The sequence below is a fragment of the Cynocephalus volans genome, chromosome 7, assembly GCF_027409185.1.
Source record: "Cynocephalus volans isolate mCynVol1 chromosome 7, mCynVol1.pri, whole genome shotgun sequence".
Lineage (NCBI taxonomy): Eukaryota > Metazoa > Chordata > Mammalia > Dermoptera > Cynocephalidae > Cynocephalus > Cynocephalus volans.
Genome location: NC_084466.1, coordinates 34926237 through 34947919, shown reverse-complemented (window position 1 = coordinate 34947919; position 21683 = coordinate 34926237). Strand labels below are relative to the sequence as shown.

At 36.2% G+C, this 21683-nt stretch overlaps 1 protein-coding gene across 1 annotated transcript in view; it reads right to left on the bottom strand.

The window, feature by feature from the left end:
* MYCBP2 (MYC binding protein 2) overlaps window positions 1-21683 on the bottom strand; it is a 254502-nt gene that overhangs the window by 142449 nt on the left and 90370 nt on the right. Inside the window, exons 18-21 of the mRNA XM_063102315.1 lie at window positions 21140-21247; window positions 14559-14678; window positions 13576-13657; window positions 1042-1159 (exon numbers count right to left, since the gene is read on the bottom strand). Coding sequence (XP_062958385.1) covers window positions 1042-1159; window positions 13576-13657; window positions 14559-14678; window positions 21140-21247 — 428 coding nt within the window. The remainder of the gene's footprint in view (window positions 1-1041; window positions 1160-13575; window positions 13658-14558; window positions 14679-21139; window positions 21248-21683) is intronic.

Genomic DNA, 21683 nt, shown 5'->3' with positions numbered 1-21683 from the left:
ACTAAAGAGACATGATAAACAAAGTCAATGCCTGATCCTAGATTAGAGGGGAAAAAATGCCAAAAAATAATTATTCAGTCAACTGATAAAATATAAATTAAAGTATTTAGGAGTATAGGGCCATAGTGTATACAAGTTATTCTTAAAGGATTCAGGAAAATAAATTTTTTACATATACACACACACTTGCACACCCACAGAGAGAGAGAGAGTGGGCACTCATGCAAACTATAAAGCAAATAGATCAAAATGTTAACAGATGAATCTGATTAAAGACTATATGGGTGTTCTATGTACTATTCTTATTTTTGCAATCTTTCTCCAAGTTTGAAATCATTTCCAAATAAAAGATTTTTTAAAGTTCATGTTTACATTTTTAAAAAAAATCAAGAGTTGTAAATTACATCCCAGAGACTTAGGTTCTAGAGTTGATTACCTACGTCAAAGATAGTATAGTTTTACTAGCACAGTCTCATGAAAATATGCCTTGATATCTACTATGCCTAAACCATACAAAATTTTTTGAGCATTTTCACACTCTTTTCAATCTTCGGCAGAGGGAGAGCACCAGAGAGAGAGAGGAGAGAGAGAGAAAAACAGACAGGCATACAGATACAGAGAAGGAGAGGAAAAAGTATAATTTTAAACAAATCTAATAAAAAACAAGATGTAAAAAGTTCTAAAATAGAAATATTTCTTTACATTAAGAAAAATGAATCTTTTAAAGTTAGATGAGAAATAATCTTTTAGATGACAGAATTAGCTCTCTCGAATGGTTAAAGGGCTTTAATCTGTAATAAACACATCCAATTCTAACACAGCTGATAAATTCAACAAATTCTAATGCTGAACTGGAGAAGAAAATTATTTTAAAGGAAGTCATTTGGGTTTTGTGTGTGTTGAAGGCAGAGGCAGGAAATATGCACATGCAGTGATTACAATACAAGAATTAGACTGGAATCAGAAAAAATAGCTAACATAGACAAATTATAAGGCAAAAGTATAATGCAAAATATTATTAATGTTTAAAAAATTCCTTACAGAAAAACTTCCAAATGTGAAGACCTGTCCATCCATTAAAAGTACTGCCGTATGGTTGCTGCCTGCAGTAACTTGTGTGCTAGGGCCTGGCAATGCTTGAACAAGAGTGGGACATCCCCTAGGTTAAAAAAAAAAAAAAAATTAAGTCAATTTCTTACAAGACTCAACTGAAATAAAGAACAATAATAAACAATGCAATAAGGAGTAGGAAAGATAAAAGGATATTCTGTTCAGTAAGAATATTCAGTGAACACTTATTGAGGTGCCATATGCCTGTTTCCATTCTAGGTGCTAGATAAATGAAGATGGAAAAGACATAGCTTCTGACTTCAAGAAGATTATTAAAAAGACTTTCTGAATTTACTACACTAATTATGGGCACACAATTTTTAATTTTTCTGAAAAACTGGTGACACCTTTTATTTAAAAGGAGAAATCTGTTACCTTGTATACTGAATGTCACGTTAGACATTTCTGTCAATATTTGTTAGATGAAATAAAAATCATGCAATGCCTCAACAGGAATTCAACCTATAACACCAAATTTTATGATCCTCTTTTCCAACTTTTATCACTAAGCTACAATTTTAAATTTAAATATAGGCGTTAATGAGTCAGAACACAGCATCATAAGAGGCAGTACAGCAGCGACTATAAGCTTACGCTCTAGAGCCAGACTGCCTAGGTGTGAATCGTAGCTCCACCACTTATTAGCAATGTGACCCTAACTTTGAACAAGTATACATCTGTTTTGTATTTCAGTTTTCTCTTCTTTAACATGGACAGAGGAAACAGTATCTACCCCATAGGGTTCCTGTAAACAATTAAGAAGTTCATATATGGGCTCTTTCAAGATGGCGGCGGCTGCGGCGGCTGGCGCGGAGTAGCTGAGGTGGAAAAGGTGGCCACTGGGCCTCAGGCAGCCGGGAAACTTGTGGACCTTCCTCTGGCCATCTCTTAAGGGAGGACTGCTGCTGCTGGCCGGTCGTGGGGGCTCAACGCCACTTTGCCCCCGGCAGGAGAGGCTGCCTCATTTACAGGCAACAGCTTTGAAGTGTGGAGCTGGAAAAGAACTGATTCTTAGCTGCAAAAGTGAGTCTTGAAACAGGGAACACGGCGCCAGGGCTGCTGTGGATGCAGCCAGGATCCCGGAGACCGGGGCCGCGCTGAAGAAGGCGGCCAGCTGCCCTATTCAGGATTCGAGGTTTCAGGCCGGCATTAAAGAAGATTCCTGGGAGCGCCCGAGCGGCGCCGCGACTGAACAGCCCGAGGCGGCAGCGCCGAGAACACGGAAGGCAACAAACCAGAGACAGAGCGAGCGCCCGACCTGGCACAGCACTGTGAGTGATCCCTGGCACAGCTCTGTTCGGGGGGGGGGGGGGGGTGGATGCCCACGCGGCTTCCGCCTGCACCACCAGGCCACTCACTGCCACGGTGCTGCCTCCATTTTCCCAGGTGCGGGCAGCTCCGCCCTGCTCGGCCATCACTGAGCCCATTTGCTTGGCCTGGCGCCAGGCTTTCCGGACCCTGCGGGCCGACCTCCTCTCCCACTCCCTCCGCGGTTCTCTGGCAGGGCTGGGGGTGTGGGGCGTCCCGACCAGTTTTGGGAGGGCTAGGAAGTACGGGCGGGCCGACTGTCACTCCACCACACCCTGGACTCCGCCCCGGTAAACTTCCTGTTACTGGGAGGCAGATACCATCTCTGCGACCACCAGTTTGGAAAAAAGCCTAACGAATTTCTGGTTGGGAATAGTGTGGTAGGAGAGTTCCCAGGTCCGCTTGAACCTGCCGGAGAGCAGGCTGCAGGCGGGCACTAGACTCGGTTTATACCAGGGGGATACAAAGGTGAACAAGACCCGAGAAAGATCTACACAGTGCTACAAAGGCACCCAGAGAGACCGGTCGTCTGTGCCTAGCAGAAACCTGGTAGACTTCCTGGGCGAGGCGGTGCTGAGCAGGGTCTTGAAGGCCCAGCTGATAGACGAGGGGTGCAGAAGACACGCCCCAGCCCAGCACAGTGTGCACAGAGGGGGGAGACGTGCGGCCAGGGAGGCGGAGACTCGACAGGAACCACACACCCGGTGGGGTCGCCACTGCACGATCTAACAGCCTGGGCCAGAGCACACGGAACGGGGAGAAGTCCTGTACAGAAAGTGAAAGCTCAACAGAGATCACACACCCTGTGGTACGTGATCCACCAGCCCAGCAGAGTACAAGCTGACCAGAAAGGTGGCTCCCCGGAGAAGCCCAAGACCCGAGGCAACCACACACACAAGACACTAGAGGCCAACCGAGCAGTCACGGCGGGAGCCATACCAAATTGTCAACCACAGCAACATCCTAGTTAGTCATTAGTCTCAAACCGGTGGACTGTGAAACCCCCTGCCACAATGAATAAACACCAAAAAAAAGACACCAGAAATACAAAAAATCAAGAAAGTACACCACCAAAAGTTAATAAATCTCATACTCTAGATCCTATAGAACAAGAAGCCCTTGAAATAACTGACAAGGAATTTCGAGTGATAATTCTAAGGAAACTGAATGAGATACAAGAAAACTCAGCTAGACATCATGATGAAATGAGGAAAAGTATACAGGATCTGAAAGAGGAAATATACAAGGAAATCAATTTCCTGAAAAAAAATGTAGCAGAACTTGCTGAATTGAAGAAGTTATTCAGCGAAATAAAAAACACAACGGAGAGTTTAACCAGCAGGCTTGTCGAAGTTGAAGAGAGAACCTCTGAACTTGAAGATGGGCTGTTTGAAATAACACAAGCAGACAAAAAGAAAGAAAAAAGAATCAAGGACATGGAAGAAAATCTGAGAGAGATATCAGACAACCTCAAGCGCTCAAATATCCGAGTCATGGGTATCCCAGAAGGGGAGGAAAATGGAGATTCCATTGAAAACATATTCAACAAAATAGTGGCAGAAAACTTCCCAGGTATAGGAAAAATCACTGATCTTCAGATCCAGGAAGCTCAACGATCTCCAAACGTATTCAACCCAAAAAGGCCTTCTCCAAGACATGTCATAGTCAAATTGGCAAAACTCAGAGACAAAGAGAGAATCTTAAAAGCTGCAAGAGAGAAGCGTCAAATCACCTATAAGGGAGCCCCAATCAGGTTAACATCAGACTTTTCATCACAAACCCTAAAAGCTAGAAAGGAATGGGATGATATTTTCAAAATACTAAAAGACAAAGATTGCCAGCCAAGAATACTCTACCCTGCAAGGCTATCCTTCCGAAATGAGGGGCAAATAGTATATTTCTCAGACAAACAAAAACTGCGGGAGTTCACTACCACAAGACCACCCTTACAAGAAATCCTCAAGGGAGTACTGGGTTTGGTTCCTGAAAAATAACTACCACTGCCATAAAAACCTAAGAAAAATCTAAACCCGCTAGTACAATAAAAATGGCATTCATGAAGAGAAAACAAGCTAACAAAAACACTATCTACAACCTAAGGAACCAACAAACAAAGAAACCAAACAGTAAATCAGAAAGCAAGGAACAAAAGACACCTAAGACAACCAAACAACCAATAAAATGCTAGGAATAAATCAACACCTTTCAATAACAACTCTTAATGTTAAAGGCTTAAATTCCCCAATTAAAAGACACAGACTGGCTGACTGGATCAAAAAGCAGGACCCAACTATATGCTGCCTACAAGAGACCCACCTCACCCATAAAGATTCACACAGACTAAGAGTGAAAGGATGGAAAAAGATATACCATGCAAACAGAAAAGAAAAACGAGCTGGAGTGGCTATTCTTATATCTGACAAAATAGACTTTAAACTAAAAACCATAAAAAGAGACAATGAGGGACACTACTTAATGATAAAAGGACTGATCCATCAAGAAGACATAACAATCATAAATATGTACGCACCCAATGTTGGAGCAGCCAGATTTATAAAACAAACTCTATTAGACCTAAAGAAGGAAATAGACACTAATACCATAATAGCAGGGGACCTGAACACTCCACTGTCAATATTAGACAGATCATCTAGGCAAAGAATCAATAGAGAAACACAAGATCTAAACAAGACTCTAGACCAATTGGAATTGGCAGATATCTACAGAACATTCCACCCAACAACCTCAGAATATTCATTCTTCTCATCAGCACATGGATCATTCTCCAGGATAGATCACATATTAGGTCACAAATCAAGTCTCAATAAATTCAAAAAAATTGGAATTATCCCATGTATCTTCTCAGACCACAATGGATTAAAACTAGAAATTAATAACAAACAAAACTCTGGAAACTATACAAACACATGGAAATTAAACAGCATTCTACTTAATGACATATGGGTCCAAGAAGAAATCAAGCAGGAAATCAAAAAGTTTATTGAAACTAATGAAAACAATGATACATCATACCAAAACCTGTGGGATACTGCAAAAGCAGTATTGAGGGGAAAATTTATTGCATTAAATGCTCACTTCAGAAGAATGGAAAGATGGCAAGTGAACAACCTAACACTTCACCTTAAAGAACTAGAAAAACAAGAACAATCCAATCCTAAAGTTAGCAGACGGAAAGAAATCATTAAGATCAGAGCAGAACTGAATGAAATTGAAAACCAAAAAACAATTCAAAAGATCAACGAATCAAAAAGTTGGTTTTTTGAAAAGATAAATAAAATTGACAAACCATTAGCTTGGCTAACAAAAAAAAGAAGAGAGAAGATTCAAATAACAAAAATTAGAAATGAAAAAGGCGATATTACAACTGATTCATCTGAAATACAAGGAATCATTCGAGACTACTATAAACAACTATACGCCAACAAATTTGAAAATCTGGAGGAAATGGATAAATTTCTGGACACACACAAGCTCCCAAAACTGAACCGTGAAGACGTAGAAAATTTGAACAGACCAATAACAATAAAGGAGATTGAAGCTGTTATCAGAAGGCTCCCAACAAAGAAAAGCCCAGGACCAGATGGATTCACAGCAGAATTTTACCAAACATTCAAACAGGAATTGACACCGATTCTTTACAAACTATTCCAAAAGATTGAAACGGACGCAAATCTCCCAAACTCATTCTATGAAGCAAACATCATCCTGATACCAAAACCAGGTAAAGATATAACCAAAAAAGAAAACTACAGGCCGATATCCTTGATGAATATAGATGCAAAAATCCTCACTAAAATACTAGCAAACAGAATACAGCAACACATACGAAAAATTATTCATCACGATCAAGTGGGATTCATCCCAGGGATGCAAGGTTGGTTCAACATACGCAAATCAATAAATGTGATACACCATATTAATAAACTCAAACACAAGGACCATATGATCATCTCTATAGACGCTGAAAAAGCATTTGATAAAGTTCAGCACTCATTCATGACAAAGACCCTCTATAAGTTAGGTATAGAGGGAAAGTATCTCAACATAATTAAAGCCATATATGCCAAACCCACTGCCAATATCATCCTGAATGGGGAAAAGCTGAAAGCTTTTCCTTTAAGAACAGGCACTAGACAAGGATGCCCACTCTCACCACTCCTATTCAACATAGTGTTGGAAGTACTAGCCAGAGCAATCAGAGAAGAGAAGGAAATAAAGGGCATACAGATTGGAAAAGATGAAGTCAAACTGTCCCTGTTTGCAGATGACATGATCCTATATATCGAACAGCCTAAATCCTCTACAAAAAAACTGTTGGAATTGATAAATGATTTTAGCACAGTAGCAGGATACAAAATCAACACACGAAAATCAGTAGCATTTCTTTTCTCCAATAGTGAACATGCAGAAGGAGAAATCAAGAAAGCCTGCCCATTTACAATAGCCACCAAAAAAATAAAATACTTAGGAATAGAGTTAACCAAGGAGGTGAAAAATCTCTATAATGAGAACTACAAACCACTGCTGAGAGAAATTAGAGAGGATACAAGAAGATGGAAAGATATTCCATGCTCTTGGATTGGAAGAATCAACATAGTGAAAATGTCCATACTACCCAAAGTGATATACAAATTCAATGCAATCCCCATCAAAATTCCAAAGACATTTTTCTCAGAAATGGAAAAAACTATTCAGACATTTATATGGAACAATAAAAGACCACGAATAGCCAAAGCAATGCTCAGCAAAAAAAAATAAAGCTGGAGGCATAACACTACCTGACTTTAAGCTATACTACAAAGCTACAATAACCAAAACAGTATGGTACTGGCATAAAAACAGACACACTGACCAATGGAATAGAATAGAGAATCCAGAAATCAACCCACACACTTACTGCCATCTGATCTTTGACAAAGGCACCAAGCCTATTCACTGGGGAAGGGACTGCCTCTTCAGCAAGTGGTGCTGGGAAAACTGGATATCGATATGCAGGAGAATGAAACTAGATCCATACCTCTCACCGTATACTAAAATCAACTCAAAATGGATTAAGGATTTAAATATACACCCTGAGACAATAAAACTTCTTAAAGAAAACATAGGGGAAACACTTCAGGAAATAGGACTGGGCACAGACTTCATGAATATGACCCCAAAAGCACGGGCAACCAAAGGAAAAATAAACAAATGGGATTATATCAAACTAAAAAGCTTCTGCACAGCAAAAGAAACAATTAAAAGAGTTAAAAGACAACCAACAGAGTGGGAGAAAATATTTGCAAAATATACATCTGACAAAGGATTAATATCCAGAATATATAAGGAACTCAAACAACTTTACAAGAAGAAAACAAGCAACCCAATTAAAAAATGGGCAAAAGAGCTAAGTAGGCATTTCTCTAAGGAAGATATCCAAATGGCCAACAGACATATGAAAAAATGCTCAACATCACTCAGCATCCGGGAAATGCAAATCAAAACCACATTGAGATACCATCTAACCCCAGTTAGGATGGCTAAAATCCAAAAGACTATGAACGATAAATGCTGGCGAGGCTGCGGAGAAAAAGGAACTCTCATACATTGTTGGTGGGACTGCAAAATGGTGCAGCCTCTATGGAAAATGGTATGGAGGTTCCTTAAACAATTGCAAATAGATCTACCATACGACCCAGCCATCCCACTGTTGGGAATATACCCAGAGGAATGGAAATCATCAAGTCGAAAGTATACCTGTTCCCCAATGTTCATCGCAGCACTCTTTACAATAGCCAAGAGTTGGAACCAGCCCAAATGCCCATCATCAGATGAGTGGATACGGAAAATGTGGTACATCTACACAATGGAATACTACTCAGCTATAAAAACGAATGAAATACTGCCATTTGCAACAACATGGATGGACCTTGAGAGAATTATATTAAGTGAAACAAGTCAGGCACAGAAAGAGAAATACCACATGTTCTCACTTATTGGAGGGAGCTAAAAATTAATATATAAATTCACACACACACACATACACACACACACACACAAACCGGGGGGGGGGGGGAAGAAGATATAACAACAACAATTATTTGAAGTTGATACAACAAGCAAACAGAAAGGACATTGTTGGGGGGGAGGGGGGAGGGAGAAGGGAGGGAGGTTTTGGTGATGGGGAGCATTAATCAGCTACAATGTATATCGACAAAATAAAATTAAAAAAAAAAAAAAAAAAAAAAAAAGAAGTTCATATATGTCACGTGTCTGGTGGAGTATGTAGCATACAGTTAACACTTAATTAATGGTAACTGTTATAATAAATGACACCCTAGTATCCTTTCCTACTTCTCTTAACCATTTATTAACCATTTTTAGTAACCATTATATTATCTGTAATGAGAATAACCACTATAGAAATAGTCTACACATAATATGAAAGCTCTGCTTTGGAGACAATGTAATGATAACATTTTAAATTTTAAAAAAATACTAAAATATGTTTTTAATGATTATTCAGACTGCAATGAAAAGTGAATTGGAAAGGACAAGACTAACAACTAGAAACCTAGTTAAGAAAATTTCACAATAATTTGGGTGAGTTATGATGAAGGCCTGTACTAGGAACAGTGTGAAGTGAAAGGAATAAATGAATTTGACAGCTACGTAAAGAACAGAACTGACCAGAACTGGCAAATGATCAATATGGAGAAAGGAAGGTTTTTTTGCTTAAACAACCAGGTAGATGGTGGCAATATTCACTTAAGCTACCAGAATGAATGAGATCCAGGAAGACTTTTGAGAGAGAGAAGAGATCCTAGTTTTCCTTCAGCATCTCTTCTAACACTTTAGGTACGGACAGAGGAAGAAAAGCTCATAGACATCTAGGACATACCCAAGAGAAAGAAAGAACTCTAGGAAAATGTAGTATGACCAGTTAATGGTGGAGTCAAAGAGTATGGAAACTTCCCCAACTATGCTGCACTGAAGGGAAAAAGAGAGGAGAACCAATAGCTAAAAGGAAAATAATGCTGAAGGAGAAGTTTTGTTCTTTTTAAAATAATGGAGATTTGAGGAAATTTAAAAAGCTTGAATAGGGCCGAGCCCGTGGCGCACTCGGGAGAGTGCAGCGCTGGGAGCGCAGCGACACTCCCGCCGCGGGTTCAGATCCTATATGGGAATGGCCGGTGCACTCACTGGCTGAGTGCAGGTCACGAAAAAGACAAAAAAAAAATAAAAAGCTTGAATAAAGATAAAGAAGCTAAAGATAAAGGTCACAAAAGAGACAGGAAAGAGAACTAGATCCCTAAGGAAAAGGTAGATGGGTTCCATAGCATGGACAAGGCAGGTCCCTATCTTACAGTAGCATGAAAAAAGGAGCAGAAAAGTGGGATGGCTACAGGTAGGTTTGCAGGGTTGGTGGGATGAAGAATTTCCCATCTAAGGGTTTTTATTGTTGTGATGTGAATGGAGGTCCCTTACTTAGAGAAAGAAGGAAATGGGTGAGGGGTGAGTTTTAAGATTAGAGAAAGGCATGTGGTGAATGGAACAGATAAATACTTTTTATCAGTAGTTTTAAATCTAGATCTAAAGGACTTCTAGGAAGTCCATTAGTGAGCTTCAAGAGATGTGTGAACTCCCTAAATTTGTAAGCAAACTTTTATGTGTATATTCTTCTGTTTTTCTGGAGAAAGGAACCCATAGTTTTCATCAAATTCTAAACAGGTCTTAAACTAAATAGTTCAAAACTACAAAACAGGAGGACTACTGCTCACTGTAGACAGAATGGTTGAATCTAGAAATCACGAATCAATCTGCAGAAGAACGGTGATTTATTTCTTTCCAGAAGTTTAAGCACAGGTATTCACGCTTGATTCATGCTTGCAATTTGGCCATGTCCTAGTATCAGAACCAAAAGGGTGAGAAAATTGAGGGTACTGGTAAGAGTATACGTAAAGAGATTAAACAATAATCTATATTTTGGGTAGAAAATAAAATGAAAAAGGTGAAAGAGTAAAAAAGTAGAGGGTTGTAGAGAACAAAGTAATAATAAAGTCAAAAGCAAGTAATAGGGCTATATAACAGAAGAAATTGTCGTCAGATTATGGAAGCTTAAATTTAAAAATTCGAGTTGGAGTGGTGCTAGACCCAGCATGTGGTCATGTGAAGGACCTCCATAAATGCAGAAATAAAGTTCACTAGACTTAAGGGTGTCAAGGTGAGAAGACTGTATTGGACCATTCATGTGGATACTGAAGTCACTCACAACTGTGACAAGACTCAGGGTAAGAAAGCACTGGGAGCCAGGTACTAGATTTTCAATGAATAAAGGGCAGAGACTGAAAGATAGGTAAAAGGAGAGTAGAGGAGAATAGCCACTCCTTAAAAGTGCTTCAGTTTTTCACTTGAGGATGGAGTCATATAGCTAGTAGGAACAGGGGTTTTAAAAAGTAAGTCGTTCTCAATTCTGAGGTACAGAGAGTATTGGCGAATGAACAATTACCACTTCAAAGGGTAAACTAATGCCCTCACAGAAGCATTCAGTTCAATTCAAATGAGGAACTAAAGAGAGAGTTCCTATACCTGTTTACTCCTCTGTAGTTTACAAAGCACTTTCACATAAAATGTATCATTGATTATCAAAATACCTCTATGAGTAGATGTGAAGAGCTTATATAGGATTTTCCCAAGAATTGGTGAGAGATCTTCTAGCACCTAGTCCTTGAACTTTCTCCATGATACTAATGAGTCCATTTATTATTTAGGAAACAGAGGGGAAAAAAAAAATTCACACAGATGTTTGTGCATATATGTGCACACTAGGTTCTTTACATACATCATATTAATTCTACAATCCTATGGAATATAAAAACTAAAATTTAGAGAAATTACAGTCACATAGTTGATAAGAAGTAATGCAAAGATCTGAACCTTGCTTATATGGTCCAAGACACTATGATTGTGTAGTATATTAGTGCAGGAGGAGGAAAGGAGAACAAGAAGAAGATGAAACTCAGAAACATTATAAAAATTATCAAAATTCCATTGGGAAAAGAAGAATAAGGGCAACTAATCTGCATAATTTCCTTCCCAATCTCCAGGTTTAAGTATACTGAAAATGGTAAAAGAAACTGGAATTCAGAAATATTCAGGAGCACGTTGAACAAAATAAACAAAACAAAACAAAAGAGGGTTGGTAGACTCTTATCAGGAGTGAATGTATGAAAGCCCTCATAAGCCTTTTGACATTCATTTTTGAAAGCAGAATCAGTAATTTTTATTGAGCACTCCCTATGGGCTAGGCTCTGCACTAAGTAAATCACCTGTATCATATCACTGAATTCTCACACCACCTTCTGAGGGAGACAGACTTACTCCAACTTAACAGACAAAGAAACTGAAAACGTTAAGTAACTTGGCCAAGGTCAAATAGCTACCAAGTCATACAATCAAGGCCCAATGTAGACACCAAACTCATTCACTTTGGTAAAACAACACATTAAATAAAAGAATATTAGTAACATTTTTCTATCTTTGTTATCATGTATACTACAATACTTATCTTAGATTAATTAACACATTGTTCATGTGACTATAAATAAATTCCATTCATCAGCTCTTGATTACTAGAAACTTTTCAAAAAATACCCTCCAACTGTATACTTTACTTCAACTAAGTATCTGTAAATGTTTTGTTTGGTGGTAGTTAATATGTAAGCTTTGCTTTTCCTGGGATTGTTCCTCCATATAAATGAGCAATTCCTTTCTGAATTAATAATATAGTTCTTGGTTCCCATCTTCCAAGTCCCACACAGATCCAGACAAACAGGCTAACTAGCATGCTTAAGAAAGAAGCAGTCTTGACGAATTTCTAATCCATTAGGCACAGTGTGAAGGTATGAATACACTGCATTTTTCAGTTTAGCTCTGCCCATACCACATGTAATCAGCCTTCTAGTTACAACTCTACTAATGGAACCAGAAGCAAAACTTTCCACGTTGGAAAAGACCAACTTTGCACAGTTAAGGCATATCCACCAGAGTTTAATCTCAAGAATCCCTGATATTTTGTTTCAACATTAAAAGCTTTCATATTTCATGAAGATGATAAATTCAAGCTATTCAAAATACTGAACTTATGATCTCTATGATGACTTCTCCAGTTCCTGCCACCATGCATGCATTCCTGACAGCAAACTGGGAGCAGAGAAAGGGAAATAGAGAGGTACGCCCCTTCCCTTTAACAGCATGATTCCAAAGTGGCACATATCACTTCAGCTCAGATGACCATATCCTGCTGCAAAGGAGGCTGAAAAATGTAGTCTTCAGCTGCATGGTCATGTCACCAACTAAAACTCTACTACCAACTGAAGTAGGAAAGAATGGGTATTAGGAAATGACTACTAGTGGTAGGTACTAGTCTCTATCACAATTAGTTCTTCACTATTCTGGATAAGCCAAAATACTTTATCATAGAGACGAACAGTTTTGGCTGAAAATTATTCAAAAGTTTCAGTGACTGCATGTTAACATCAGACAAAAATTTGAAAACAGACAACATCAAGGAATACGATTGGATCCAATGATGATTTTTTTAAAAAAACACAATTTAGGGATATTCATGGTCTTTTCTTTTTTTTTTTTTTTTTTTGGACCGGTAAGGGGATCGCAACCCTTAGCACGGTGTGGTCCGCACCACGCTCAGCCAGTGAGTGCACTGGCCATCCCTATATAGGATCCGAACCCGTGGCCTCGGTGCTACCAGCGCCGCACTCTCCCGAGTGAGCCACTGGGCTGGCCCATTCATGGTCCTTTCTGCAACGCCTTTAAAAAGATAATACTTGTTAAAAATACTGTGGGATCTGTGATAATCATAATCACTCTCATATATAAAATGTAAGATGTAAATCAACTTTTCTCCTGAAACTATAAAATCACTTATCCCCACCCACAAAAGACCCAACCACAAAATCGGAAACTACCAATAACTCATGGGCCACACTTAGCAAAACAGTGGTACAGATACTATTTAAATTCTAGAAATATATATTCAAAAAGAAAGAAAGAGAGAAAAAAGGATAGGAAAAAAATAATGGAAATGAAAAAGAGAGGGGAAAAAAGAGCATCTTCAAAGGAAAAGTTAGTGAGTACCTGGAGTTGACATCTCCATGTCCTAGCTGCCCATGCTGCCCATAGCCAAATGTATAGACATCTCCATTTTCCATTAAAACCACTGAAACCAAAATACGTAGCTTTATTTTTTCATCACATGTACTTTATATTTCTATCAAAACTATACCGAAAGCAGTGTGATTTTCACTATTTAAAAATTACAGTTATTAAAGACAGGTAATTGAAGCATAAATTTATATTTAATAAGAAATTAATATAATTTTAGCTCTGCAAAATATTTTTTTAGGTCATAAAAATGCACAATGTTTTGTATAATACATACTTTAAAACTCTTAGAAATGGCATTTAAAAATATTTAATAACATTGGTTCGGGTTAACTGTAAATCTTAATAATGAGTAACTACACATAAAATACTGTTCTCTCATGTCTAGGATAATTATAGGCAGCAGATGGGCTAGAGTTCTACACAACATCAATGAAATGGCAGAACATTATTGCTTATTGATAAGAAAATACATATGGTCTCAAATAAGAAATTTAACATTTTAAAATTGGTTGAACGGTACAATGTATTTAATCCAAATGTCAATAATTTACTAAGAATTTAATTATTTTCTATATTTTAAGAAAATAAAAAAATTTGTTGATGCACATTTCTCAATGAAGATTAACAAAATATGGGAACACGTTAGAAAATCACAGCATTCTAGAGTTGAAAGGGATATCAGGGATTATTTCTTCTTCAGGAATTTGTTCAATTGAATTATAAGTCCACGGAAGATGAACTAAGAGTCATATCTTTGGACAAGTACCTCTTCCATTATGCCATACTTTTTAAAAAAGATTCCATAATAAATGCAAAGCTCTTATAGTTGTGAGAGATGTTTACACACAATAACTTGTAACACACTTAGACAACGACATTCCTCAAAACTAAACAAATAAGTTATTTAGCACAATTGTAAAAATGTAGTTATACCCTAAAGTTCCAGCTGCTACCTGAATGGTGAAATCCACAGCTGACTTGTACTGCCCGGAGCTCACAGTCGAATCGCACGGAGCCCGGAGGGTATGTTGTGATTTTGCTCGCATCCTTTTCTCCTCTCTCTCCACTTCCATCTGTAAGTGTTATAATTTGTAATTAAGCCACTATTCATCTTCAAAATAAAAATTTAAACCAGTTTATTATGGAAGAACAAGAAGAAAATGTTAAAAGGAACAAGCAAGAAGAATCTGCAGCTGTTAGAAGTGATAGATCAAGAATCTACCTGCAAAGAAGCAATTTAGAAAAGATATATACTTGGTTTGCAAATATCACTAAATCAATAAAAGCAGGATAAGATCTGGTTATGGATAACACCTATTAAGCCAATCAGTTATGTAATAAAAACGGGTCATTAAGTTATAGAAATAAAATTTTAAATGTAATAGTTTATATGGGAAAATTTAGTTTGCATAAAAAATAACTGCATGCAAAATCATTTAACAATTATTTTAAACTGAATGATATTGTTAGTACTAGCTATGTTTTTTAAGTTCCTAGTTGACTTACAAGTAACTTAGATTTCCCAAACTGGTCTTAGAAAGGCTACATTGTCCACCAGTATGGCTAAACTCAATTGAACTTTAAAAACTGTAAAGACCAAAGAGCTTTACTCAACATATTGCAGTTCAGTGGTCTACCATCATTCATCTTTCCTGTTCCACCTTACTCCTCAGATTCTACTTTGTGGTATTCTTCCTGTCCCCAACCAAACGTTCTTTTAATCTGCTTTTATTCTTTCTTTCCACCTCCCTTCTTTTTATGATTTCCTCCATTAAGTTTGCTTTAGGCCTCCTCTCTACCTCCACCTCGGGTTTCTACATTCAACTTTGAATTTTCCAGCATTCGAACCATAGCATCAAAAAATCACATTCCAGAATATAAAAGCTTTAGCTTGGAATGTGTAAATAAGGGAGACAACTTACTTTGCCTAATCAAAAACTATAAATCACTAAAATATTACCCCTACATCATAAAAATTCAAATTCCTTGCACACAAAATAAATGTAAATCTGGAAGGAATTTCAAAACATGTACTAGTCGAAACCACTCCCTTCTAGAGCAACTCTAAACAAGTATATATAATATGCAGATACATATATCAGTCTACAGGCAAAAATTTTGAATTCTGTATTTTCACTGCCCATTTTAGAATGACAAACAGAATCAAATCAAATCATTTTATGTTTACTTTATCCTTACTTTTTTAATCTAGCCTTTAGTAATACCAAGGTACGGTAAAATTGATCTAAATTATGACTTTCCTCTCTATAAGTAATTGACTCTCTGTGATTTCAAAAAACTTTAAACTCTCTATAACACCGGGGCAGTAAAACTCACTAACTTCAGAATAACATGGTAGGCCCCATGTGACTTACTGGAAAAGCTCTAGTCATACAACATTTAAGTAAAAATTCAGTTTTGTTACCTTCAAGCAGTAGAGATTATAGATTAAACTAAATGCTACAATAAATAAAATGTGGATACCTACATTATATCTCAAAATAGGCTAATATTACAGTAAAATGTACCATAAACATAAAAGTCCTTTAACATACAAGAATTAACTGCTGGACCCAGAGGTTGAAGGCACGTTGAAGGAATCCTTCATTTCTTGAGCCCTTGGTTTGATAAGCTAGTGATTTTAGACAGGTTTCCCCTTATAAGTATGACCCTGAAAATTCAGAGGAAGAAATTATTTTGAATTTTTTACTCAAAAAAATCACAAACACTGCATCTGAAGTATCATAATTTCTGAATTAGTGAGAGGTTTTTATGATTACAGGATGAAGAATATGATTTCTCTTCTGGTAAATTATCTAAAACGGGTTTGCAAAATTAAATCAAAAAAAGGGACGGGCTAAAAATAATCACATTTAGTTTCACTCCATCCAAAATGAAATATACTCTTAGTTGGAAGCCTCCTCATCTTGGAAAGACAGTGGAACGGCTAAACATACACGAGGGCCTACACAAAAAGGAATATGTACCTTCCAAAGATTATTTAAATAAGATGCCATATGTAAAGAAATTTTACAGCTTAATCTCAACTGGTAAAAATATCTAATTAAAACCAAATCTGATTTAACATAGAAAACAAATTTGTACATATGATTTTGCCAGCATCTCAAGTATCATTCCACTTTACATAAATGTATTGGTGCCTAGTTAGAAGCTTTCAACTTTGAATTTAGCATTTTGTCCTCTCTCTTGAGTCAGAAATTAAATAGATACATATCCCACAATAGAGGCAAAGCATCACGGAAGGAGGAAAAAAGAAAAACCTAGCAATTTATTGAATAAAACCATAATGACTAAAAGAATAGTAGCTATTAGTTAGAGGTCAAAATAATACTAGAAACATTTTGTTTAGGTTTATCTAAACAACCTGTATCTATGTAAAATAATTTCTCAATTATCAAAGGAGGCAAAAATATTACAAATAAAAAAAGAGGGACAAGGTTCTTGATCAGCAGCAGCAGCAGTGGCAGAATTTGAAAAATAGTTATCTGTATCTGGTATCTGATGTCAAAAAAATCAAGTACAATTCCAATAATTTAGAAATTTATAAAAGCTTATCAAAGAAAAAAGGTACTTAATAAGTAGCCAAAAATTTAGTGCAAATTCAAGAATCAGCAAGTAAAATTCAGCAAGATTAATTCTGCTGAGGCTCATTATTCAGTAAAGTATTAGTAAGCAGTAATAAGACAGTCTCAGATTTGTAGGAAAAACTGTCAGGACTGCAAAGTCTTATAATTGGCCATTCAAGTATAAGCATATCTGTATTTTCCCTTACATGAATATGTTCATACATGCAAACATATATATATCATGGGATACTGAAACTATACTAGCAATAAAGCTTTCTCAGATGTGTATCTAAAATATTGTGTGTTTATATATTATATATACATATTTGTGTACACATACAGAGAAGAAAGGATTCAGTACCAAAGAGACTCTAACTTCTCATTTAATTTTTACTTATATCTATACTTTTTGGGGGTAATCTTATAGTCATGCATATCTCAAAAACGATCACAGAACACGGTGAGTACAAAAATCATTAAAACAAAATGGCAGGAGCAGAAGCAGCTACAATTTACTAAGCATTTGCACTGTGCTAAACACTGCAAAAATTGAAGTACCACAGTGGGTAAGTGTTGTGGGTATTGGAGCCTAAGGACTTAGATCGAAATCCTCGCCTTTGCTAGTTACACTGGACCTTTTAAGTCTAGCCTTCCCATCTACAAAATAGCAACAACGTACGAAACTCAAAAGGTTCTAAGTGAAATAATGTATGAAAAGTGCTCAAGCAATATTCACTATTGTTACTTCTTTAACCACTACTGTAATCTGATGATACAGGTGTTTTTCTGTTTTACATATGAGGAAACTAAGGCTTACAGGGTTAAATAATCAGCCCAAAGTCATAAATGGCAGAGCAAATTTGGAGTTCGATCATAAATAAGACTCATGCATTTTACCACCACCAAATGGCTGATATCTGAAATTTTTCTTAAAAACAACCTACACATTTAATGAATCTCAAATTTTGTAACTTTAGAATAATTCTAAAAGAGAAAGCAAAGGATTCAATTCAAAGAATTAAATCTAGTATTCATAGAGAATTTCTACATGCAAAGACTACAAGTTTGTGGGGGGGTATACATATGTATCTTAATCTTCACAGTATCATAACAAGTTAGTAATTATCACTTATTTTTTAAAAAAGGAAACTAAAGCTGAAGAGTTTAAGAAATTTATGCACCGCCATGTAGTTCTAGAAAATGACAAACCTAGGATTGAAATTGAGGCTTAATTTCAAAGGTTATAACATTTCCACTACCCCACACCATTCCAAACAGAAAATGGGTGTAAAAACACTCAGATATTTATCAGCGTGCCTTCAGAGTTTCCTATCAGTCACTTTAAGACAGATTTCAAGATCATCTTTAGAACAACTCAGATGTTCCTAACTAGATATATTAAAAGCTTTTTCTGTATAAAGCACTGAATAGCTGAAACAAATGTTAACCCACGCATGTCTGAAATATAGTTTATGGTCACATTTTAATATAACTTGCTATAAGTTGTATGGAACTCTACTTATTGATTCAGCCTTATACACTCTATGCTGCCTCTTGTCAAAATCTGTCTGTATAAGATGGATTCTGTGACCTTCTCTGAATTTTCTCTAATCAGCCAGAAACTCTCCAACTTTCCATCTTGCAACTGATTTCTGTTAACAATAAATCCACAATTCTTACCTCCACATACCCCCACAAAAAGTCTAGAAAATTTTAACTATTATCATCCTACCATTTGTAACAACAACATAATTAAATGTAAGGCAGAACACAGCAATTAATATAGCAAACTTTTCAGTGGGTAAACTCAAAGACAAAAAAGAAAAATATATGTAGGAAAAAGAATTTATTAAAAGACTGAAAATATGTAGTAAAAGACAAAGCAGTTAATGGAGAGATTATTAAATGACAGGACAGTGAATGTAAAAGGTTACTGGGTAGGTAGGAAATAGTGAGTGGTAAGTTAATACTCTTTACAAAAAATAGGGAAACATTTGATTAATTATTATTTACACTGTAAATTCATTTGGGGAGTAAAGAGATGAAACTGTCTCATTCTATAAAACCATAAAATCCAATAAACACTGGTCCTACAATGTAATACTACAAAGTAGGTATTTCCAAAGAGGTTGCTACAAGGATACAAAGAGTCTCCTTATAAAATAACCCTGTGGCAGACAAAATTGTAGTAAGGCTAGGTAGTGTTGAGCAATTTCTATAGCTAATCACTTTGTGACACTGGAAAAAGTCTCCTTTAATGTTGGTCTTCATTTAGCATTTCATTTAAAATTCTGGAAAGAATAAACATGCTTATCCATAAGATACTAACATGGAGCTAAAAAGTTTTTATTTTTTATTTCTTTCTTTATTTTTTTTTTTAAGATAACTGGTAAGGGGATCTCAACCCTTGGCTTGGTGCTGTCAGCACAACGCTCAGCTAGTGAGCCAACCGGCCATCCCTATATAGGATCCGAACTCGTGGCCTTGGTGTTATCAGCACCACACTCTCCCGAGTGAGCCACGGGCCGGCCCCTAAAAAGTTTTTAAACTGTTTCATGAAATGTGAATATTTAACCTTAGGTAAAGTCTTGGAAAAACTCTACTTTGATATAATGGGGGGCTGGGGAGAGAAACATTGAGAAAATCTGTTCAAATAATGGCACAGTAGAAATCATAAGAGGTCAGAGATTCTGGCAATAACTAAAAAAATTTACATAGCATATTCCAAATATTGTTCCTTAGATTTAAATATTTATGGCATTTTTAGAGCACTCAGTATCACAAATTTTACTATGGTTAATTATATTAGATTTAAAACACTCTCAAATTTTTATTTCTGCAGAATATATCTTAAGTGGAATTCTCTCTTTCTACTTGTGCTTTTACTAAAAATGGGGTTATGCCTGTTTTAAGTTTTTGCTTTGAGCTAGAAATAGGCAAGTAAAAATAGAGTTGGTAATACTGTCTTTCATGTGAAAGTGTTTTAAAAATTAGACTATAACATTTTTGCATGAAAGGAAAAATAAGAAAAAAACATTAATTAGATTAATTTTCTATATGGCATATGTGTTTTTAAAACTTCCAATTCTATTTTACAGAGCTTATCTTAAGCATTTAAGAAAACAGCAACTACAAATTGTACTAAACAATGAAGAGCCCCTGGTTCACATGCCAGGATTTAAGGCAGAATTTATATATAAATTTATAAATCCTCTGCAGTAAATTCTTTCCTACTCTTAGTTGACCCATAATCTGTGGCTTAAAAAAAAATAAGTATGCTTTAGGAATATTCTTAATTAACTCAGAACTCTGAGATCTCAAATAACAGAGAAACAGATTCCTAGTCCTTCACAGATTTGGTTAGACCTCTGACTGTTTCCGAGGACTAAAGCAGGTTTACATGACTCACATTTTGCTTACACCTAACTCTACTTAACCCTCAAATATCAAACATTTGTATATTCATGTATGTCATATACATAAACTTTCATATTAAAAGAGTGAAAAATTTTAATTGGCAGTCAACTTACCAGTTTATATATTGAATTTAATAATTTTGTTAATTCTAAAGCATATAAACAGTATTCCAAAAAAAAGGACTATAAAATTCCAGATCACAGTCATCTAACACAGATAACAAAGGATAAAAAACAGAAAGCAATAATTATTTTTCCATTTTCCTCAACTTTATGAAAAGAAATGGAAAAGAAAAAGATACATTGTAAAATGCCGTCTTTATTAAAATTAACAACAAAAAATGAAACAAGCAGCATGACAATCACTGACAAACAATACCACTTTCAGCAGGTTCTTTCTCCTCAGGCTACATAACAATGATAGCAGCAAAGTAGAAGAATCAGGTTTGTGCATTTTCCAAAAGACAAAATTCAAATAAGTGGAAGAAATTGGGAAAGTTTCCCACCTAGTTGATAAGGAAGACCAAATACCTTTGTGCTTGTCCCGTTTATGCTTTAGCTGTGCTGGATGGGATCTGAGTCTGGCTAGAGCCTGTTCTCGATGGTTCATAAAAATAGGACCAGCAAATACAAGAGGGCCTGAGGAGAAACATTTTGTATGTGCATAGAAAAGCTCACAAAATGAAAACACTATAATGAATAAAAAATAATTCAAACTAAAAAGCATGAAAATTTATTCTTAACTATTTTGGACATTATACTTTTCTCCCAATCCCCCCCCCACCACTCCCCTACCCCACCCCCAACAATAACCTATTCACCACTCCAAACTCAAGTTAATATCTTACATATAATTTATAAAGTACAAATCCCATCTTTTATACTTATAAAATTATTGGACAGCCACTAATAGTCTCAAACAGAAAATCAAGAAGTCTAATTCAAATAAAACAAATATCTTAACAAATATTTTAATATCATATATATTCAAACTTAGTAAACTATATATTCATTGAAAACAAATCTTTCTTATTGAAATACCAAAAACCAACTAATTTTTAAATTAATCATTAAG